Source organism: Ambystoma mexicanum, chromosome 4q, assembly GCF_040938575.1.
Source record: "Ambystoma mexicanum isolate Mex_15411 chromosome 4q, UKY_AmexF1_1, whole genome shotgun sequence".
NCBI classification, from domain to species: Eukaryota; Metazoa; Chordata; class Amphibia; order Caudata; family Ambystomatidae; genus Ambystoma; species Ambystoma mexicanum.
The window spans coordinates 492,370,934-492,393,183 of NC_090928.1; the positions used below are offsets into that span (position 1 = coordinate 492,370,934).

The 22,250-nt window shown below is 42.7% G+C and overlaps 1 protein-coding gene across 2 annotated transcripts in view; it reads left to right on the forward strand.

The window, feature by feature from the left end:
* Positions 1-22,250, forward strand: part of EFEMP1 (EGF containing fibulin extracellular matrix protein 1) — a 678,736-nt gene that overhangs the window by 409,173 nt on the left and 247,313 nt on the right. For both annotated transcript variants that reach the window (XM_069608055.1, XM_069608056.1), the window contains one exon: positions 8,746-8,868. In XM_069608055.1, the coding sequence (XP_069464156.1) occupies positions 8,746-8,868 (123 nt within the window). The remainder of the gene's footprint in view (positions 1-8,745; positions 8,869-22,250) is intronic.

Here is a 22,250-nt window from a genome sequence, read left to right on the forward strand (position 1 = left end):
ATGGTGACAGTGTTCAAGAATATCAATACATTAATTCTGGTAAAATTACGATATCAGTCTTAGCATCTATGAGGTCAGTGACAACAATTCTCATGGTATGCCTACTAAAGCTGCTGCATATGTTCTGTTACTCTGTTTTTGTATTGCTCAGAGTCAACAGGGCAGTAGTTTCAAAGTGCCAATCTTTGTAACATATTGTGCCACCAGGCTAATGGAAGCCCAGAAGCAACAGTGACAAGGCTGAGGAAGGCCTAACGAGAGAGAAGTGTGAGAGTCATTACTATCAGAGGGAACTCTTGAGACAACTGTGAAAGTAAAGAGGCAGGAGTGGGAAGACGCAAGACTGATTAATGTCTGAAGGTCTTCCAAGCAGGATACCTGTGTCTATTTCTGTTCCTATGGTAATGATGGACTTCTCAAGTGTAGGTTTAAGACTTTCCGTTGGAACAGTTGTGTTATTCAGATACGGGTAGCCAGGTTGCTGCAGGAATCCTTTCTTGGGCCATCTCGTTTGGAATTGTCTGATGCAGACTACTGCAGCTCAAAGGCGACAATGATATATTTATCTTAGGGACTATGTATTATTATTATCATTAATGTTATTATCAATAACATTATTTGTATGTTATCTATTGACCACAGACCTAGCTTTGGGAAGCAGTGGAGTGCTTTGCAAGTAATAGGGGAAGAAGGGAAGCAGAGGTACACAGCAGTGGGGAGCTAACAATGGGCAGGGGAAGGGGAACTACCTGAAGAAAAGCACCCGGATTTCTGTGAGATCCCTTGAGCACTATTTTGATTAGGACATAGACCATTTAGTTATAATCCTTGTAGGCATTTGTTTAGTAAAACAATCCATAAAAATAACAACAGTTTTTATGGAAAATATACACAATATAAACATAGTTATATAACCACAATATTCAAACATCTATAAATTATAGTTCAGAAAAACACAATAATATGATGATGCATTTCCTATGTAGATATAACTTACTTCCAAATGTATAACTTCTCATCTCAATTCATAATTATCAGCTCATAGTAGAAAATTCAATAACTAATACCAAGTGTTATATAAAGACAGGGGTATGTGCACAATACTTCTCTAAAATGCATGCAACGTAGATGCATATGACATAAGAACATTTAATAGCAATATCATTTGTAGATCCAAAAACACATACAAATGTGTACTTCAAACTTCAATGTAAGAAGTTCCACAACAACTTAAGTCCTAGAGATGGCTTTTCTTTAAAAACAAAACACTCTCCAACAAATGCATGAAACCCTCAAATTCATCACACATTCCAAAGCAGATTTAACGGAGCTTAGGCAACATGATTTTCATAGCCACATTAAAATTATTTTCCTAATATCTTTGTCCAGACTGCAAAAAATCAGAAACTGTTGCAGGGTCTTCATATCCTCATTGCATGGGCAATTAAGAGGTAGGTTTGCTTCTCTGTCTGAGATCCAATTGGCAACAATACAATTTGTGTGAGTAAATGTCTATGGCTCTCCTACGTTAACCAATCCAAGTAACCTTCCGGAACAGAATTGGGGACAAGGGCGATATACCTTTTAGCCATCGAGCTATTTGCTAGTTGAGTTTCCCTCTCCCTGGACAATTTACCAATAGGAGCTTCTTTATTCTTGGGGCTGAGTCTTACACTATATGATGTTCCAGATCCTTTATCAACAATTCCGACAGTATTACATCCTCATAATGTTGCAGCTTCATCAGGAAAGGTATGCAATCTATTGCAATTAAATCCCTTAGCAAATGAATGCCTACTTGCTTTTGCACTGGCTAGTAGCAGCCTGCCAGCTAATTTAAATGAAGTATAAACTGCTACCAATATCTAGCACACACATGTTCACTAAATGTAGTGGATAAAGAGGATCTCTTCTGGATTAAAAAGAGCTTTTGGGGTCTATGTTGCTCTGTGGTGGATACTGAGGTAATCGCCACATTAAATGGTAAGGGTTTGGCCTTATTTATAATGCTCAATCATGTACATAATATTATGAGTGCCTTTATATATCCGGATTATTGATTAACACTAAATGGTGACCTGAAAGGACAGAATACTGACCATAAATTGCTACATGAAAAGAATCTAAGGAAGCACACATCAGAAGTGACCCTAAAGGAGCAATATTTAGGCATTATTATTATTATTAAAGTGTTCATGGTTACATTACAAAACCTTTTAAACACTAGACAACCCAAAAAAAACATAGCTCAATAATCCAATCAACATTTTTAGATACATCACTTAAAAACCTTTTTTCCATATTTTATTCAGGCATTATTATGTGAGTAGCAACGCTGGCAATTCTATGAATTCACTGACAGCATCAATATGAGCACGATGACGATACATCCATTTTTGTTCTTTTTGTGTGTGTGCTTAATCAATGTTACCTTATTAAGTGGTACATGATATTGCATCCAAAATCCACCAGACAATGGCCCTCATTACGACCTAGGTGTTGGACCATGGTGCTAATAGCACCATGGTCCATGCCGGTAACTTACCGACACCGCCATGGCGGAATGGGGAATTACCGCCCCATTCTGAGGTTGGCGGGGCGGTAATTCCCCATGCCGCCATGGCCCTTCCCCATTCCCATTTTTGCCCCATAGGGCTCAATGGGAATGGGGAAGGCGCTAAGTACAGTGCTGCAAATTGCGGCACCGTACTTAGCACCAAGGTCCCTTTGCGGGTTGGTTAAAGTGCCACCCGCAAAGGGACCTCGTAATCAGGCGTTAAGAGTTTAACGGCGCCGCCACCTTTTACGGCGCTGTTAACCCCTTAACGCCTGGGTTGTAATGAGGGCCAATGTCTTAGTGTGAATGACTTGCATATAGTGCAATGGTAATCGAGCTGTGATTTCTTTATAGCTGATATGCATGGGATCTTAGTTATTTCTAGAGGTTTTCACTATATAGTTTTTTAAAGGGTCATTGGATACAGTCAGTCAGGCATTTGCTTTTGATATGTTTTGGGGATTTCCATGTGTATAAACCAAAATCAAAGCATTCTCTTTTGGTATACACTTGACATGCAGTTCGGGAAGGAACTGGTGTATTACTAATGGTACGCCTACATGGTTTCTAGTGTAGTATATTGTGTGAGTTATATGGTTGAGTGTGTCCCAATAGGTCCTTGAGGCTTTTTCCTCCTTTGAGTCTGAACAATGGTTTGTATTGATGAATGAATACATTAATTAATATTTTATAACATGCTTAATACCGGGGAACAATCTCTAAGCGTGGGACTGGGATTCAAACCTGCATTGCTCTGCATCGTCTTGCTTCCACAAAACAAATGCGCTGCCACTGTGCTATCCTCCCGGCCCAAGTATTTGTTAAATTACCTTTTGGCAGGGGTTCTCGATAACCTAACCACGCAGGTTTCCCTTTTTAAGTTACTAATGCTGTGTATAAAAGGCTCTCTTATATTCCTGCTTCATTGGTTTAGTTGGATAGCCACGCTTGCTAAGTTGCTGCTGTAGTACTGGGCATCGATTTCGATCTCAGTGATAAGGCTATAGTATCTGCATATTTGCAGGCATTGCCTGGAGAGCGGATTGCCCTTTTGGTTCATGGGGAAGAAACTGGTGTAGAAGTGTTTTATGTTTGTTTGATCCCGGAAGAAGAAACAGCTGTTGTATTGCCATTGGTGGTATATTTTGAGGTCTTAATGGGTAAAAGTTTTATGTCATTCCACAGTGAACTTCATGTCTTGGGTTCTAGATTTAATAACACAAAACACATGTTAAATGTAGCTATATTACTTCTCCAGATAAGCTGCACATCATCAATGTATTGTCTCCAGATCTGTATGTTTTCTACAATACCGACTTCTCCACATAGACATTTTAGAGAAAGTTTAATTCTTCTTTTAACCTGGCTAGTTTCTTTCTGTCATTATCTTTCTTTGTGACAGCAAAGAGAGTTTCCGTTCCCTCAACTTTCCTTCTTAGCTGCACTACTTTTGCCCTCCATAGCCTGTTTGTATGAGCAGAGAAGTTAATTATTTTCCCCTGCGGATGGCTTTTAATGCATCACAGAAGACCCGCATACTGAATACTGGACTATTTTTGTTCATAAATTGGTTAAACCTGCCGGTTATCAGTTAGATAGTTAGATTTCCACTCTAAAAAGGATGTGGAGATCCGCAGAAGTCTCTTTGGAGCACTATTGTCCAATTGAGCAGATAGGTGGTTGGATAGAACTCTCCTTCCCATCTCACTGTTAGGTGTGTTGTTTACCAAGTTCCTAGACATTAAACTATAGTCCAATCCAGAATAAGAGTCTATAACGGGTGAGCAAAACAAGTAAACAATATCTCTAGGACAGCATAGTCTCCGTGTGTCTGGCAGGTCATATGTTCCAAGTTTCCGGTTTAGGAACAAGGTCAGTCCTACTAGGTTACCCCTTTGCCTCTTGCAATGGTTCATATGGTTACCTAGTACCAAATTAAAGTCACCTTCAACAATAAAATGTAAAACCTTCCAGTTCCTCTACCACATCTGACCCATTGTCAAAGAAACTGGTAGAGTCAGAATTGGGGGTATAACTACATCCGAGCACATATTCAATATTGCTTATGGTGAGTTCAGCGAGGAGACATCGCCCCTCGTTATCTGAGCCTATTGTAGGAAGCTCATTCATAGTAAAAGGGTAGTACCTCACTTTAGATTCATAGCAACTTGGGTTCCCGTTGGGATGGGTTTAATTCAGCATAGATATATGGGGCTCATTACAAGTATGAAGGTGCAGGGAATAATTGGTGGTAACGTAATTACTGCCACTTTTCCAGCACTGCCATACTATGAGTGTGGGCCTGGAGTGGAGGATTTACCTCCAGCATTATGCTGGAGGTAAATCCTCCCACTGTACGATGTAGAATTGGCAAAATCAGCGGAATTATTGCAGTGGTAATTCTGCCAGCAGTAATTCCTCTGAAAAAGCCCCAATGGACTCTGAAAAATAAGGATTTACTCCGCCACCACCACTTGTAATCCTGCAGTAATTCGGCCAGACCAAGTGGCAATAATGGTAATTCTGTTGGGTGTTATTGTGACAGATTTACCATCTGAATACCGCCCAACTCCTAATGAGGCCCTATAGCCCTATCTGCCTCTAAGTGATAGACTTCCTGCAGAAACTGCACATCCGCTTTAGTACTTGTGATGTTCATAATAGATTTTATTTACTTTTTGCCAGTTCATTCCAACCCTTTACGTTCAAAGTGAGAATGTTAAACCCCTGTTACTATTACACACACTATGGGTTTATGGGCAACCTTGGTTTACCATTTCTGCTGCGAGATATTCCGGTATTATGGGATATTACGGTGGTGGAGGAACGGTAAGTTTCCATTCCCATGGAGTCCGATGGGACACCATGGGATGGGAATCACTGAAGAACCATCTCTGTTGTTAACGGTGCCGGTGCTTCAGTGAATAATCTGCTGTTAGGGGCCTGAACTACCAGCAGGCCAAGCCTGCCAGTAGGTGCCTGCCTCTACCACATACTCATAGTATGCTGGTTCGGAAAAGGTGCTGGTAACCGCTGTTACTGGTACCTTATTCCAGACCGGCATGCTCATAATGAGCCCCATGAGTGTAGAAGGTGCTCCATTGGTTAGAATGTATTAGCCCTGTTCACACCTGCATAACTGTATGGTGAAAGGTCACTAGTTGGAAGTTTTTGTGAGTGGCATATAAGAGATCTACAGCACTCTGCTTCCTGGGGTCACAACATACAGCCACTTACAGGGTTACCACAACTTTTCATGACAATAACGGACATACATTAGCAACATTAAACATATCTATATATGTACATCTAAAGTCACAAATGCCAAGAATTCCCCCACTCCTCTATAATACATTCATGTGAGGAATCACTAATTTCATACACATGCATATAGAACACTTCACTCTGAATATAATACAACTATCTCCCATATGTAATCCATCCCTACTGTTGTATTTCGGATGTCACCATGGACAACATCTGTGGCTCCATTTGGTGACCATGCTCAGATCTCTGATTCCTGACTCGAGTGGGTGACACCCAGTTTATGTTCCTGTGTCACTCAAGAAGGGAACTTTTACGAGATTCGGCATATAAAGATGGCAGTTTAAGGGGTTTAGGGAATTGGTCAGGTCTGTTGTCACGTTGCAAATCTTTACAGATATACCTAGGCAGCTTAAATTATTCTGGGAGTGTGACATACGATCAGCGAACAGTGAAAAGCCAATTATATGGAGTATTATGGGGTCCATGTCAGCTATGTGCCCCCAGCTCTGCACCACATGGTACACTTAACAACAAAGAAACTACCAAATCTTGGCTTCTCCAGGAGTTGGTCTGCACGTTAACATTAATATAACCCCCATGTGGGACCCGAACTCCTTTGACCTCAGTGTAAAGTGTAAGGATTATTCTAAACGCCCTGCAACTTCCAGTTGAGCAGCTCACGTTTAAGTGCATTTTGCAACCATGCCTTACTGGACGAAGGATCCGGTTCCTCTGTGCTTCTCCTTCCTTTACCAAGATGTTCATTCCCAGGACTTCACTTCCCAAGTGAGCACCATCTAAGAGCCCATGATGATGAGTTAAACTGTGCAAGGTGAAGCGGGGTGTCAAGCAGCAGAGACCCAGCACCTCGCAACACTAGTAACCCCAAGAAATACATGTACCGGAGTGCACCACCTCTCGTTTTCCTCGTTCCTCAGGCCCTCAACGGCAGTGTTTTCAATCTGAAAGTGCACAACCCGAAGATTTAATGTATGGCTTTTAAATATAAGTGTTGTTAGGTTCCCTGAATAATCTCCGATTATGATCAGTCCCCATCCAAGGAAATAGAGTAGAGGATGAGATATCGTAATGCAGTCAAAGGAATATTGGTTGCAACCGTCCAACTGTATCCTTGTATTAGGTTGAATCAGTTAGGCAGTATTATGTGAGCAGTATACATGTTAACTTTCCGTACCTATGTTCCTATTAGTCCTCCATCTCATTGAGTTTCTAAATCCATTTCCTGTTCTTCACTGTATCCCTGTTGCAGCCCACAAAAAACAGAATGCAATTCTCCTTGCAACCCTAGGTGAAGTGTTAGAATTCCCTGCCACATTTGAGCAGTGTTTTCTTTACTGGAAAACACAGATATTTCTCCAGGCACTGATGTGGTCCTTTTCTCATAGCTGGCTTGGGACCGACTCGTTTAACCCCTTTCAATTTCAAATGTTTTTCCCAAGAGTAATTGGATGAATGATTTCAGTGGGGCCTTTAAACTCTCTGCCCCCTATGGAAAGCCAGAAGTGCAGAGAATATTCCTCTGGGATAAGTTTTCCTATTCATACAATTTACTGATGTATGTCTATTGCTCGAATTTAAACTCTCACATTTCTTTTGCTAGCTTTTTTTACTGATTTTCTTACCACAGAATTTGGGCGGAGTCCCCCGCAACGTTCCACTACCCGCAACAACCCACCCCACCAATGTTGCCCGACTACAACCCACCATCAAAATTTTGGTGTTAAAAAACAGTAAAATAATTTTGTGCAAAAAGAATGTGAGCAGTTGGTGGTCGAGCAATAGACCCAATACCTAATTTACCAGTGACGTTCTCCTGCAAAAGGCTTTAATGCTGCTTTTTTCCAGGATTGTGATATGGTCTCCCCCCCTCTCTTCCAAGTGGCCAGTGTGTCTGTTACTTTGCACATGGGCATCTCTCCTCTCTCTGATGGATGCCTTTATATCAGTAATACCAGCGGTAACTTGTGATAATTCCATAAATGTATCAACCTAGTTGCTGTCTTCTCACCCGCATAATTGTCAATATGTCCCTCTGGTCCCAGCAGGAAGGGAGTTTCTTTGGGTGGAAGAAGAGGCCATCTTTAGTCCTTTAACTAAAGCTAGTTGTCACCACCACCTTCAACAGGATCCAGGGAGTCCAGGTAGACAGGAGCTCTGCTGTTATGCTGCCATTCCTTGGCTTGTCAGTTTTAGAACCATGCCTCTCTTTTTTGAGGTCTATGGAATGCTTTAACAGTGCTGTATGAAGTGAATCTTAAATCAAACATTTTGATTATAAAACTCTTTGAATGGACGGCTGGAATAACTCTGCTAACTGATAATGACTTTATAGTGCTCCTTGCTTACTTGTTGCCCAATGAAAACACTATTTTTTAAATGTTGGTAGCCAGGCCCCAGAAGCTGCAATACCATACCCTCACTGTCTTCCACTTTCGACCAAAGCAGCTATCTAGATTTAGTCACAATGGGACCTTGTTTCTATTGAAACAGATGGAACAGTGCGACCACGCAATCTGGTCAAATCTTCTTAGACCCAAATAAGAAATGTCTTCCATCACGAACAATCCAACCACACTCATGGCTACTAGGCACTAGAGTAATGGTACAAAACCTATAAGGTTTCGTAAAACATCTATGCACTGAGATTCTCGAAATTAGTGCATGGGCCAATTGAGAAGCAACTGTATTCAACTGAAATAACCATGTTGGAAGATGTTCCTACCAACCACCTCATTTTGTTTTTCATTGTTTTCATTCCATTCTCATTACTGTGTCTGTAATGCTGAAATTCAGATTATAATTTATGTTGTATCTGCATACATGTCTTACTGATGCTCATTACGCATAAATAATATGATTTTTTACATTGGTAACTAAAAAAGTGCAATTTTTCTTTAAAGACATAGATGAGTGTTCCACGGGAAGCCATAACTGCAGACCGGAGCACGTGTGCATCAATGTGAGAGGCTCGTTCAGCTGCCAGTGCCCTCAGGGATATCAGAAGCGAGGTGAACAGTGTATTGGTAAGTACCAGGGGAACGTTGCTCATGATGTCTCTCTACTCTTGCTCACTTATAGCATGCGTAAGTGGCGGAATGGAAAAAAGTGGTGGTAATTCTGTTAGGTGATAATTTAATTAACGCTGTTTTACCTCTTCATAAAATCCTGAGTTGCTAATGAAACATGGGGACATACCTCCACCATCATGCTGGCATTAAATCCTCCACTTTAACAGCATACATTTGTGCAATCACCAAGACGCAATTACTGCTCGCTGTAATTTTGCCCAAATTCCTATGGAGTCCTTCAAACTCCAAAAATGGAGACTTACACCACCCTACGATCACTTGTAATCGCGTTGTATTTCAAAAGATTTACCTCCAAACTACCGCCAAACTCAGAAAGAAGCCTAATTTGTGCTAAACTACTTCCATTTGTTATGCACTGAAGACATAAAAACATTTGCAAGCTATGGTAAGTTTCCTTCCATTGAACAATTGTGGTTCTCTGTACGAGGCATAAAACAAAGGCTTCTGATGCTCCTTCAAGATATTTTCCATTATTTCCATGATGTCATTTGTTTTTCTGAAGTATATGTAGCCACTACAGTTTTAGAGACTGTGGTGGCAAATTATGTGTTGATGGTTGGCATTTTTTGCAATTGTATTCTTAAAATTAAAAGAACTGTGTGTGTGTGTATGCATATATATATATATATATATATATATATATATATATATATATATATATATATATATATATATATATATGTATATTCAATGAAAGAACTTTGTTAAAGGGACGCTATGATTAAGTCGCACTAATAAAAACCTATGAAATTCAATTAAAAAACTTAGCTAAAGGGACGTTATGGTAACAAGTAAAAATGAAAAAAAACAGAAATTCCCCAGTTAGGGAAAGCTAAGCAACCATAACTCGCGCCACCACCATGTACTCACCCAGTACATGAAAGATGACATCACAAATGTTTCACCTTACAACTCTGCTATTCCCCACCTTCTAGCATCATTTTTAACACTTCTACACACTTTTTGCAACCTTTTCCACTGTGTTTGTGTTCTTTGACATCCGCGAACGTCTGACGTCATAGCGGACTTTAGAGACTTTAAATAACGTGCGGCATGATTACGTGTCCGTGAACGCATTCACACTTCAGAAACGGGACCCTGCTTCGCGAACAGTATAGAACTGCATTTTTCAGCACAACTAGGAACTTTGGAGTTCAAAATGTACCCTTGCACAGCTCCTACACCTTTTCTTACTCATTATCCCTTAATAATCTCGCACACAGCACATACTTGGAAGAATATAAGGAAAACTGCTCTTTATCTTAAAAATGGCATCAGCTATTGCTACCCTCCTCCCCAAAAGCCACCACCTCCACCACCAGCTGGAGGGTTTACACTACGAAAGAAGCGCAATACTTCAAAAAGCAATCAAGAAGACCATGAGGTAGAAGAAGTGCCTACCTCTAGCACCCAGAGAGAATCATGGGTGTGGCAGTTCCTTACCCCTGGTGGAAATGTACCAAAGACTAAAGCTATCAAAGTGAAATGCACTGAGTGAAACATTCAACTCAGTCACGGACAACCTTGCAGGTACTCCTATAGGACCATCTCTGTGCGCCGCCACACCAAATCCAACCACTGAAATGATCTCAGAAAGGCTGTTCCTTTCTTAGCAAGTAGTAGTGTGTCTTCCTCTACTTCATCTTCCTCAACCAATGCTGTAACCACACAGCTTAGTTCTGTGGCACACAAAATCCCACCAGCTACCCTGCAAGCAATAAAATAGGCTGTTCATTCATGTCATTCGAAAACAACTATACTCTGTATATACTGCAACACACCACTCTGCAGGGGGAGCAATTTCAAAGTGCTTTTGAAGCTGTACTCAAGGAGCACTGCCTTCTACCTTAGATTTAACACACACACACAGATCTTCCCCCATCCATCTGTCCCTCCATATGTGTGGTTGCCCATTCCCTATTTTCTCTCCCACCTTACTTTCTGGCCTCTCCTGCCAAAAGAAAAAACATAAAAAAGGTTTCTTTAGGAAGCACCGTTCACAGTTAAGAAGTAGAACTAAATAAATAAGCCTATAAACTCCATCTATTTTAAATTTTTCAGTAAAGTAGTTAGATTCAGTAAGATTCTCCAACATTTCCATTAGCATTTTCTACTAATTTAATGGGAATAATGGACAATTATATACTAGAGAAAACGAAAAAAGCACAGAAACAAATTTCTGTCTGAATTTCTTTTCTCTATTATACAATTAACACCATAATCCATTGCCGTTTATAACTATCCACAGTCCCTGCATTCTCCTGTCTAGCCCACGCCTTATTAGAAAATCCGGGTTGCACATGCACACCATCACACAAAACAGCCCTTCCACTCTTTTTACTGTTATGTTTGTAAAACTCCCTCATTGCCTGCTTTAAACCATTCAGAGGAGGAGGAGTCCCAAGGGTGGGGAACATCTTAATTGTAATGTCCCTTTAACAAAGTTTTTTCTGTCAATTGAATACATTTTCATAAGTGAAAATGTTTCATAATGTTACATCACTGTATAAATGTTATTAAGAATTCCTCATTTAACATATATGAAACAACTATAAACCTCCTTTAAAAAACATATTTTTTGCAATGCATACTTATGTGCATTGTTATCAGCAGGCCGTAGCCAATAGGCAAATCAGAGTAGACATTTGTCCTTGCCGAAGGCCAGGCCCTCTGCTCATGGCAGAAAAGTTATCACAATTTTTTGTACTTGCGTTTCAACAACTTTGCTGCAATCTTGTCCAGCACTTTGGGCTGCAGCCACAAGCAGATTTCTTTTCTCCCATTTAAACCTACAGCTTCGGCCATCCCGCATGCCTGCATCTTTGCTGCAATCCCATCCAGCACTCCAGGCTGCAGTTGCAAGCATATGTTTTTCCCATTTATACCTACAGCTTTGGCCATGCCCAAAGTAGGCATTCGTCCTTGCCGAGGGCCAGTCTCATTGTCCATGCACCAAACTTATATCAAGATTTTTTGTGCTACTTTTGGACACTTTGGAAAATAAAACACAAAACAGATTTGCAAAACCATCCCTTTTGGTCCTTGCTGATGCTTCTCGCACAGGTTTGTTGCCATTCAGTACATCACTTCTGGATGTAGCCGCAAGCAAAATATTTCTTTCCATTCAAGCCTAGGGTTCGGCCATGCTGCATTTCCCAATAATCAAATCAAAGTACAGGATTACCAAGTAAATGCTGGGCGGTAGAATGGATAGATCACTGCACTCCATCTAGTAGTTTACACAGATTACCCTACTGCTGGTCATGTGGTTCCTTTGTGAAGGTGGCCTTTCTTCTTCAAGTGTTAGGTTTCGAATAGGAGAACGAGACCTGTTCACCTCAGCACTGCGTTATTCAATGAGTAACAGTTGTCATAATGAAGCAGTCTTCAAAACCATTCTTGATGCTATATTTATTGTTAGAACTAAGTCGACACGTAATTCGACTCTCTAGAGTCTTTTCTAAAGGCTTCTGGATTGTGGGCCAGTCATTGCTGCGAGGTTGTGGAAATGAGTCCAGTATCCAATCCCAATATCTTGTCCCACTATTGTCGCAAATAAGGGTGGGTAATGATTTCAAGGGATGGCCTCGTGACCACGTAGGCACCTGGTTCAGCGTGCATGGTAAAACATTTATCTGGGTCATACATCTTTTTGCAAACTTTTGTGCAGATTTGTGAAACGGCACCAAACGTATAAGCCATTCAAATATTTTGGGACCCCCCCTCTAATTTGTTTCCCTCTTGGCAACACAGCACCAAAATTTGTAGAATAATTAAATGTCAGGTCTGGAATAATATCACAAATATTCATACAGTTTCATTGAGTTGTGCTAAAGTTATACACCATCCAAAAACTGCATTTCACCAACCCAGTAATGCAAAAATATGTATGGATGCCCCCGAACATCCGAGATGTTCATGAACATCACAGGGCTGTCCCCGAACTGTTCACAGACTTTGAAGGTGGAAAACCAACAATTATTTCACTTATTATGGCCATATCCTAGCCCTAGTAACATGGATTAGTGACCCCAGAACAGTATTTCCATGTTCACTACTGAGACACCACCTCTCCTGTAAACAACCCAGCTTCTCCATCCCTTCTTCCCTCGGAGAGCTGTAATTTAAATAGTTCCACAGTTTGACATGTTTCTTAAGAGGAAGTCAAGATCCTCAATCACTCCATCTAGTTCTAGAAGGGCAGAGGAGGAACATTTTCGAAATAGCACCTTGGAAATTGAAACTGAGCACTCACCAGAGCCTTGGGAGACCTATTCTGGTGTGTAGGGCCTCTAACGGAGAGGAGTCACAACCTGGTTCACCGTGCATGGTAATTATCTACTGATTAGCATTATCTCAGGGTGTATGCCGCAATAATCACGGCGATTTTTTCATGCAATCCTGTAAAGCACTTCGGGCTGTAGCCACGGAGAGAATTTTAGCTCCGGGCAGAATTTATTGGCCGATTTAAATCAATCCCGATTTTTAAATAGTTCACCACATAGCCAGTCCCTTGTGGTCATGCCCACTTTAACCCCATTGCCAGTCCCTCATGGTCATGGCTAGTAGCCAGATTATCCGAGTCATGGACTTTGGCCGTGACTCAGACAATCTGGCCACTGCCTGTGGCCACAGGCCATGGCTCAGACAATCTGGTCACTGCTCATGGCCACCAGCTATACCTCAATCACCAAAGATATATAACCATTTTTTTGTACCTATATTATGACAATTTTCAAAAAATAAAACACAGACACATTTGCAAAAACATGCTTTCACGTCCTTGCCATTGCTCCTTGCACACCTTTCCTGCAAATTCATCCATGTTTTATTTTTTTGAAAAGTGTCAAAATGTACGTACATAAAATTGTCATATAACCCACCCCCCAGGTGAGCCGTAGCTCACACCGCCGCTGCAGGAGCAGCGTGACCAGCCCCCACAGACCGGCCAGGAAATTGGCATTTTCTCCCTGCGTCCGCGCCATACCCAGAGTGTGGCTCCCTATTACCTCTGCTGCAAACCTACTGCATGACCTTTGGATGCACTTCCCCAGCAGTGCCCGTGTTGCATTATAACAACGCCATATAGCGTTACTGGACACCCGCGCCATTCACAACCACGAGGGTTGCACCAGATCATAATGGCCGCCGTCATCTCTGCCTGAGACCAGCGACCTCCGAAATTCATCAACACATCAGCTGCGGCTCTGCTGATTGGCTCCCTGCTCCAACTTAAGGCTATTGGTGTAGCCGGCAGGCAGAGCCAGCCATAGCAACGAAGGCCGTGGAAACAAAGGCAACCCCTGTCCGAGCCTGTCAGAGCCGGAAGGGCTGAGGGCTGCACAGGACTCTCCTTGACTAAGACTTTGCTACCAGCTGACTCTCTAGTCTTCAACCCTCTTCCATTGACCTTAACACTGCCGATACAATGCCAGCACTGTATGGGGTAAGAACAAGACTTCAGAACTACAATCGTTTTATATTGTTGCTGCCCCTGTAATGAATGTACATTAACACTGTTTATCTAATCTGCAAACCTCCCTCCCATCGTATTTGCCCTATTTATAGCACCATCTTATTGCTTTACCACTTAATCAACTCTGCCTTGAGCGCTATTATTTTGCAGCATCTCCCATATACAATACATACGTATACCTGCTCTCCACACTATACCGCGCCGCTGTAGCTGCTTTAATTTTTCATAGGAATTACTAATTGCCACCTGCCCCCACACTACTGTCCTAGTTCACTCACGCATACAACTTCACTCATTCTCCCACGTCACTATGCTTCACAACATGGCTACCACCATTCACTCAAATATGCCTTATATTCCACCCACACTAGTCCTCCCCTCCCTCTTCACACAATACAACTCACAATACACAGCACCACCAAACACGACACCCACACCACCTGCATACTCCGCTGTCTCAGTTAAAACTAGCACTTTCCGACCCAACCTCACCCTACGCCACACACTCCCCAGACCACTCAACAGCAGAAACCAGCTCCTCAGGGTACGCTCACGGCACACACACCCCCTAACCATACCCCCCACCATCCATCTCAAGCCCACCACCACTGCACAGCACACTGCACCTCACGCTATCTTCACATCCACACCTCTGCCCTCACAGCCCTCCAATACCACCACAACAACTATGTACACTACCATCATCACTGAATCCCCACACCAACTCACACAACCTAGCACTACCACCACAGCAAGCATCACACTCACTCCTAACTCATCCTCCAAGCAATCAGAAGTCACTCATCTACAATGCGTACTCATCAACGCAAGATCCCTCCCAGCTCACGCCACGGAAATCTTTGACATCATCTCGACTCTAGACTTAGACATCTTGGCCATCACTGAGTCCTGGTTGCACCAATCATCAGGACCAGCCATCTCATTAGCACTCCCACAAGGACATTCGATCTACAGACAAGATAGATCTACAACTAAAGGTGGAGGTGTAACCTTCATAGTAAAAGATACCTTAACCATTAGAGAAACTGCCTCAAACCTTGGCGAAAATGCCGACTGACTTACTATCAAGATAGCCACTACAGCCAATAACAGAATCACCATCCACCTAGTCTACCGCCCGCCTGGCCCCATAGGCAACTTCCACAACAACCTTATGCACCTTGTTAGGGACAACATCAAAACCTCCTCTAAAATACTCATTTTAGGCGACCTTAACCTGGGCCTCAATGACCCTAAAGACAAACCAGCCAAAGACCTAGCCGCAGCTCTCTCTGAACTCGGCTTCCAGCAAAGAAACCTCACACCTACACACGGCAAAGGTTGTACACTTGACTGTGTAACTGACCACAACTGCCTAGCAGATGTCAGCTCCAACACCCCGGTTCCTTGGTCTGACCACCACCTCATCCACTTCTTTATTCCCACACGTACCAACACAACCACATTGAAAGTTCCCATCCCTGAGGCTTTAGCCAGGAGTGCTCAATACCTAACCAAAGAGAACATCCTCCCTCTCTTAGAAATACCTCCTCTCCTTCGACCCACCTCCACTGACCCCATGGTACTAGCAGTCACATACAACTCCATCATGGAATCCGCCATTGAAACCATTGCACCTCTACAAAACAAAAAAGCCAAAATAAACAAACACAATAACACATGGTTCACCAATGAACTCAAAGAACTAAAACGCAAAGCCTTTAAGAACTGGCTATGCACCCCAGATGATACCATGCTAGCAGCCTACAAAGCCAATGCTTCTACCGACAAAAAAGCCATAATAACTGCCAAATCCTCATTGTACAACAACAGAATCACCAATGCCTCTTCCGAATCCAAAGAATTGCTTGCGATATACAGAGAACTCTCCATCCCAGCCACCAAATCGTTAGAAATCACCAAAAGACGCTGCCTGGTGCACGAGTGTGCAAACAGCTTTACTAGGTAAAATTGAAAAACTACAGGTCAAGATCCAGGAACACCACAAAAACCTCTCTAACCTCATTAATACCGCCCCCTGCACTGAAATCAAGACCACCCCTCAAACAATCAAGCCATTCTCATTCAGGGAAGTTACAACATCCGAGGTAATAGAAATATTCAAAAAAATCAAACCTTCCAACTGCAAAGGCAATGCTTGCCCTGCCAAACTAGTCAAAGAGTGCACCGAAACTCTAGCCACTTTCCTCAAAACCTTTATCAATGCCTCCTTTAACACCAACACCATCCCAGACTGCCTTACAGAGGCCTGGGTATGTCCTCTACTCAAGAAACCCACACTAGACCCTGAAGTAGCCACCAACTATAGGCCCATCACCACCGTACCATTTCTGCTTAAGATCCTGGATAAGGTGGCGTACACTCAAATTCAACAATTCTTAGAAGAAAACAAAATCCTAGGCAAAAGACAATCTGGATTCCGCCCTGGTCATGGCACAGAATCTGCCTTACTAGATCTAAAAATCCAACTCAGAGACATCATGGATAAAGGGAAACCAGCTCTCTTGCTCTTACTTGACCTTAGCCTTCGACCTCGTTAACCATGACATCCTAGGTAAGCAACTAAAGAATGCAGCCCACTTCTCTCCGGAAGCCACAGCATGGATTGACTCCTTCCTCCGTGGTAGGCTCATGAGAGTGTTCTCTGACTCTGCTTCTGCCCAACCCACCACCATTCACTGTGGAGTTTCACAAGGCTCATGCACGGCACCCACTCTCTACAACATTTTTACCCTCCCACTATTCAATGACCTTGACAGTTGCAACATAGCCTACACCAACTATGCTGATGACACACAGGTCTTAATCCCACTCAGCGGCATCTATGAACAAGATGCAGATACCCTAACTAACATCCACACGGCAATCCAAACCTGGATGGCAGCAAACGGACTATGTCTCAATGGAGACAAGACTGAGATCCTTGTAGTAGGCACCAAATAAACGCTTAACAAACTATCACCTCTCTACAAATCCTTCACTGTCGACAACACCACTATTACAGTATCGTCAGCAGTCAAAACATTAGGGGTATATCTCGACTCCTCTCTATGACCCGACAGGTGAACGCCATAGCCTCATCTGAAGCTCTCACCACTAAAATCATCAACGCAGTCAAACCTTTCCTAACAATACAAAACTGTCTATCCATTGCCAGAGCCACTGTCAGCACCAAACTGGACTACTGCAACGCACTCTTCCTGGGCACCTCTGCCAAAAACATACACAAACTACAAGTAACGCAAAACAATGCCCTTAGAGCTGCACTCAGCATCCCCAAAAGGGAGCACATATCTCAAGCAAGAAAAGAAGCACACTGGCTCCCTATCAAAGAGCGCATTCTCTTCAAAACACTAGCCATTACACACAAATGCCTTTCACTCAGCGCTCCCCCCTACCTATCTGAAAGAATCACCCCCTGCACTTCCTCCAGACCCATTAGAGCCCACCTCTCCAACCAGATCACCATCCCTACCTTCAAAAGATCCAAAGCGGGGGAGTAGCTTCCAATATCTAGCCCAAAGAACTGGAACACACTCCCTACAGCACTAAGAAATGAGAAATCCTATACTGTGTTCAGAAAAATGCTTAAAACAAAACTGTTTAACTAAATTACGCTGCACCTACAAATGTACCTAAACTGAACTCAGACCATGATTAACTGTAACCGTCTAACCAACATGTAACCCGCCTCTTACCTCTGCACCATTATGTAAGCAGACCAAGAGCATGGCACAGCCTGTATGTAACTAATCTATGTAATCAACAAGCATTCTGTAACAAGCGCTACGATGCCCCAGGGCAGATCTGCGCTATACAAAACCAAATAAATAAATACAATAAATAAACTTTGCTCCCAGTTGACAAAATGCATTCAGACTTTGCAGAGAATTCATGGTTCGGTCTATAATCTTTCTAAAATCTTTTGTGCACATTTGTCAAACGGTAACAAAGTTATATCCCATCTAGAAATGTTGAAAGCCCCCCTCTAATTGTACCCCCTCTTCAAAAGAAATGGCACCAAACTTTGCAAAAACATTACGCTGGGTCATAAATCTTCATGCAAACTTTTGTGCAGATTTGTGAAATGGCACCAAATCTATAAGCCTTTCAAATATTTTGGGACCACCCCTCTAATTTTGTTCCCTCTTGGCAAAACAGCACCAAACTTTGTAGAATCATTTAATGTCACGTCTGGAATAATATTTCAAATATTCATACAGTTTAATTTAAGTGTTCACAGACTTTGAAGGTGGAAACCCACCCGTTTTCTGGCTTTTTATGGCCATATCTTAGCCCATCCTCATCACCCCTTATCTCCCGAGAGATTGTTTCATTAGTTTGACAAGTGCAATGTTGTGCTTTTTAAAAAGTTTTTACTGCAACGTTCCAGGAGAACGGGTACTGTCCATGAATCCAACATGGTGAGTGCTTCCCAAAAATATGGTGCACCTCACGCTTTTCACCATCCAATCAGTGGGCGCGTCCGATGTCCGCGGACATCACGCCGTCCTCTAGGCCTTTGGCCTTGACCACTTTACATGTCACACCAATAGATTTCTTTGAGGCCTTTGTCCATAGCCAGTGACAAGGTCATTCAGCTGTGGCCGGACCAATTGTTTTCTGTGGGACCCAGGAGCCATGGCTATCGGCCGTGGCCACTTTACATGTTGCACCAATAGGTTTCTTTGGGGCCCACTAGGCATGGCCTTCGACCGTGGCCACTTTACATGTTCCACCAATAGGTTTCTTTGGGGCCTTCTAGCCATAGCCTTCAACCACACCCATTATTCCCCCTCACTGTAGCTGCAATAATGGCAATCTACTACACATATGGCGGCAATGAACCCTGTGGTTATCCGAAAACACTTGAAAAATCCAAAACTCTTCCCTGCCCTCACAGACAGTCACCAAGTGCCCCTCCTCTTGTCATGCTCCTGCCACTCCTTTCAGGTGGTTTTCCCCTCCATAGCTCTCTGCTATTATCCCCAAACACTCTTTGTTTCACATGATGCACTTCAATTCCCGATCGTGTCTTCCTTTGTAGACACAGTTATCCCATGTGATGCCTGCACTATTACTATTGCCTGGCTAATGCGAAAACTTTGTACTCTAACTCGGTTCTCAGACCCTGCCCCAACTCCCCAATTTCACATAGTCTCCTCTTTTCCCATGCCCACCTCTAGCCTGATGGCATTCCCTTCTTTTTACTCCTCCAAATCGCTTTTTTTCACATTTCTTTTTTGCCTAACCCCAGAACAACCGCGGTATTGCGTTCATGAAAAGCCTCCCTGCTGCAATGCACCGTGGGAGATACCGCTATAAATTTGAGAGAGAGGGAACTCCCTTGCCTGGCAAACATTTTACAAACTCCTGGATAGAATAACCTCAAACCTGTCCCGGAAGTTAAGTCAACGTATTGTGCCCAAGTTGTTCCTTATTTGGTCCAATTCCGTCCAGCGATTTTTGCACTTCTAGCATGGACTTTTTCGTTATGGAAAAATAAATGAGAGTAGGCCGAAAACGTTTTTCCTTTCTTAGTTTAATAATTTCCATTGGGGGATGGGGTTGTGACAAACATTTTGTTTGGGGAAATTTCCACCACATCCATCTACCAAGTCAAAAGTAATTAGCAATAGAATTTTCGGATTTCATATGGATATTGGCAATCAAAATGCGGCGCATATGTGAAAAATGAGAATCGGTATTATACTGAAGGGGAAACGTAAAGCTGCAAGTATAATATAATTGCACCAGATTTTTCACTGAAAAAGAATTAAAATTGTAGTACCACCAAGACAAATGTTCCACAACAACCAATGAAATGAAGTTGATGTAAAGCTGATGCCACCAGCCAGCAAGCCATCCATCAAACCAAGGAATAGAAAATCTACAGCATAGGGGTGTCTCTGTTTAACATAGGAACGTAGTGCCCTCATTAAGAGTTCAGTTGTAAATATGGCAGTAATTCCTCCAAATGGAGTTAATGTTACTGTCAATGTGTCTGGTTAAATTACCTCCATATTGGAAGCCTGTGTCTGTTCAACAACCAGACTGGGGGTTAGTGATAATACTGCCAAAAAGCCTTACCAAGTGCTAAATTTGCCAGTTTTGGGAAGATGTAATGTTACTGCTGCTGTATTTGGAGGAATACTGTGGTAATTTCTCCAAATATTGCCAGAAGTACTGCTCAGTAATTCCTCCATCAGAAAAAGGAAGGTGGTCAACGGCCAGCTTTAAAAATATAATTCATTTAAAATCACCCCTTTACTGGTGCCAGTCATGGGAGAAGCACAGAGAAAACATGTCAGGGGACAAAATAAAATCCAAAGACCCAGAAAATAGGCTGCTACAGAAGCCAAAGTTCACTGAAGCTGAGCTGGCTGTAACGGCTGATGAAGTTGTGTCTCATGCAGAAGAACTATTTGGTGACACAAGTTGGAAAAGCGCTCAGCAGAGGATGCCTGCCTTCTGGAGTGAGGTGTACGACAAGGTGGTGGCAGTTGGGACCAGAAGGGCACCAAGAAGTGATGAAAGGACCGTAAGGCTATGGTTGGCAGTCTCCTGGCACTCCACCATAAGTAGACACCTGCCAGGGCTGGTGGTACATTAGAGCCTCCTGAACTGATGCTCTGTGTGGAGATGGTCAGCAGCATCCACAATATTTTTGGCCTGGAGGGTGTAGGATCCGCTGATTGTGGAGCTAGCAGCCAAACCGGCCCCAATGAGTACATGATTGTCCATTTGCCAATGTAAAAATCCCATACTGAATGATAAGGCCTAGACTGCCTGTCATTTTCCAGACTCTGGTGCTGGCAACTAACAAGCACAATGGAGTAAACCAATTGAATTGCAGTTACACAACACACATCGCCAAAGTACCAAACCTATCAAGTAAAGGGTGTGTCATGTATCCTGCAGTGCCCAGATTATACCCAGTCCATTGACATGCACCATAACCTTTCATTCTCAAAGACAGCCATCTCCAAACCATGACGAACTATGTCCTCAACATTCAGAATGTAAGGGGTCAAACAGCCATATCTGGGACAGATTTCATCTACACCAACTAGTAGCCACATGGCTTGTTTTGGAGGCATTGTTGATCGGTCAGGGACACTCCATGATGAGCAGTACCACATGTCATGGCTCCTCACATCCCCTGTGCCCACTCAAATGTCACCATTACCCCGCATCACCTAAAGCATGCAGATAGGCTAAATGCATTGGACACACTGTGAGCACAACCAATATCAAATTACCCCAGAGTACAAACAACCACTTTGTGGACATTGCAAGTGATATCATATCACGCCTAAACTACCCATTGCCAGGCAGGGATTGAATGATGGCACAGCAGATACTTCTGCAACCACTTCATCCACCCAGCACAAGTTTCTGGCCACTCTGCCACCCACGACAGGGTTCTTACACCAGTTAGGATGTTGCCCCATGACCCAGCATCGCCAGCTGTTTTGGGAGGAATTGCCACCGGTGTTTGGTGGTATTTTGCTGGTAATTCACCCATCAATACTGTGGAATTAACATTTTCTTTTTTGCACTCATTCTGCTGGAGGAATCAGCACTGGAGGAATTACCACCGTTTTTCAGCAATAATTACTGCATTGCTATCTCAGCAAATGCAATTTGCACTGGCGGAATTATCTCCTATTTGGTGTTGCATGTAGTTTGGTGGTGCAGTAAAAGTGGCGTGTATACCATTACTGTCACTTTTTACCATTACCTCCAAAATCATATTCAGGCTCAAGAATTTGAAACCATATTGACATGATGAGCAGACATATCCGATAGGTTCCTA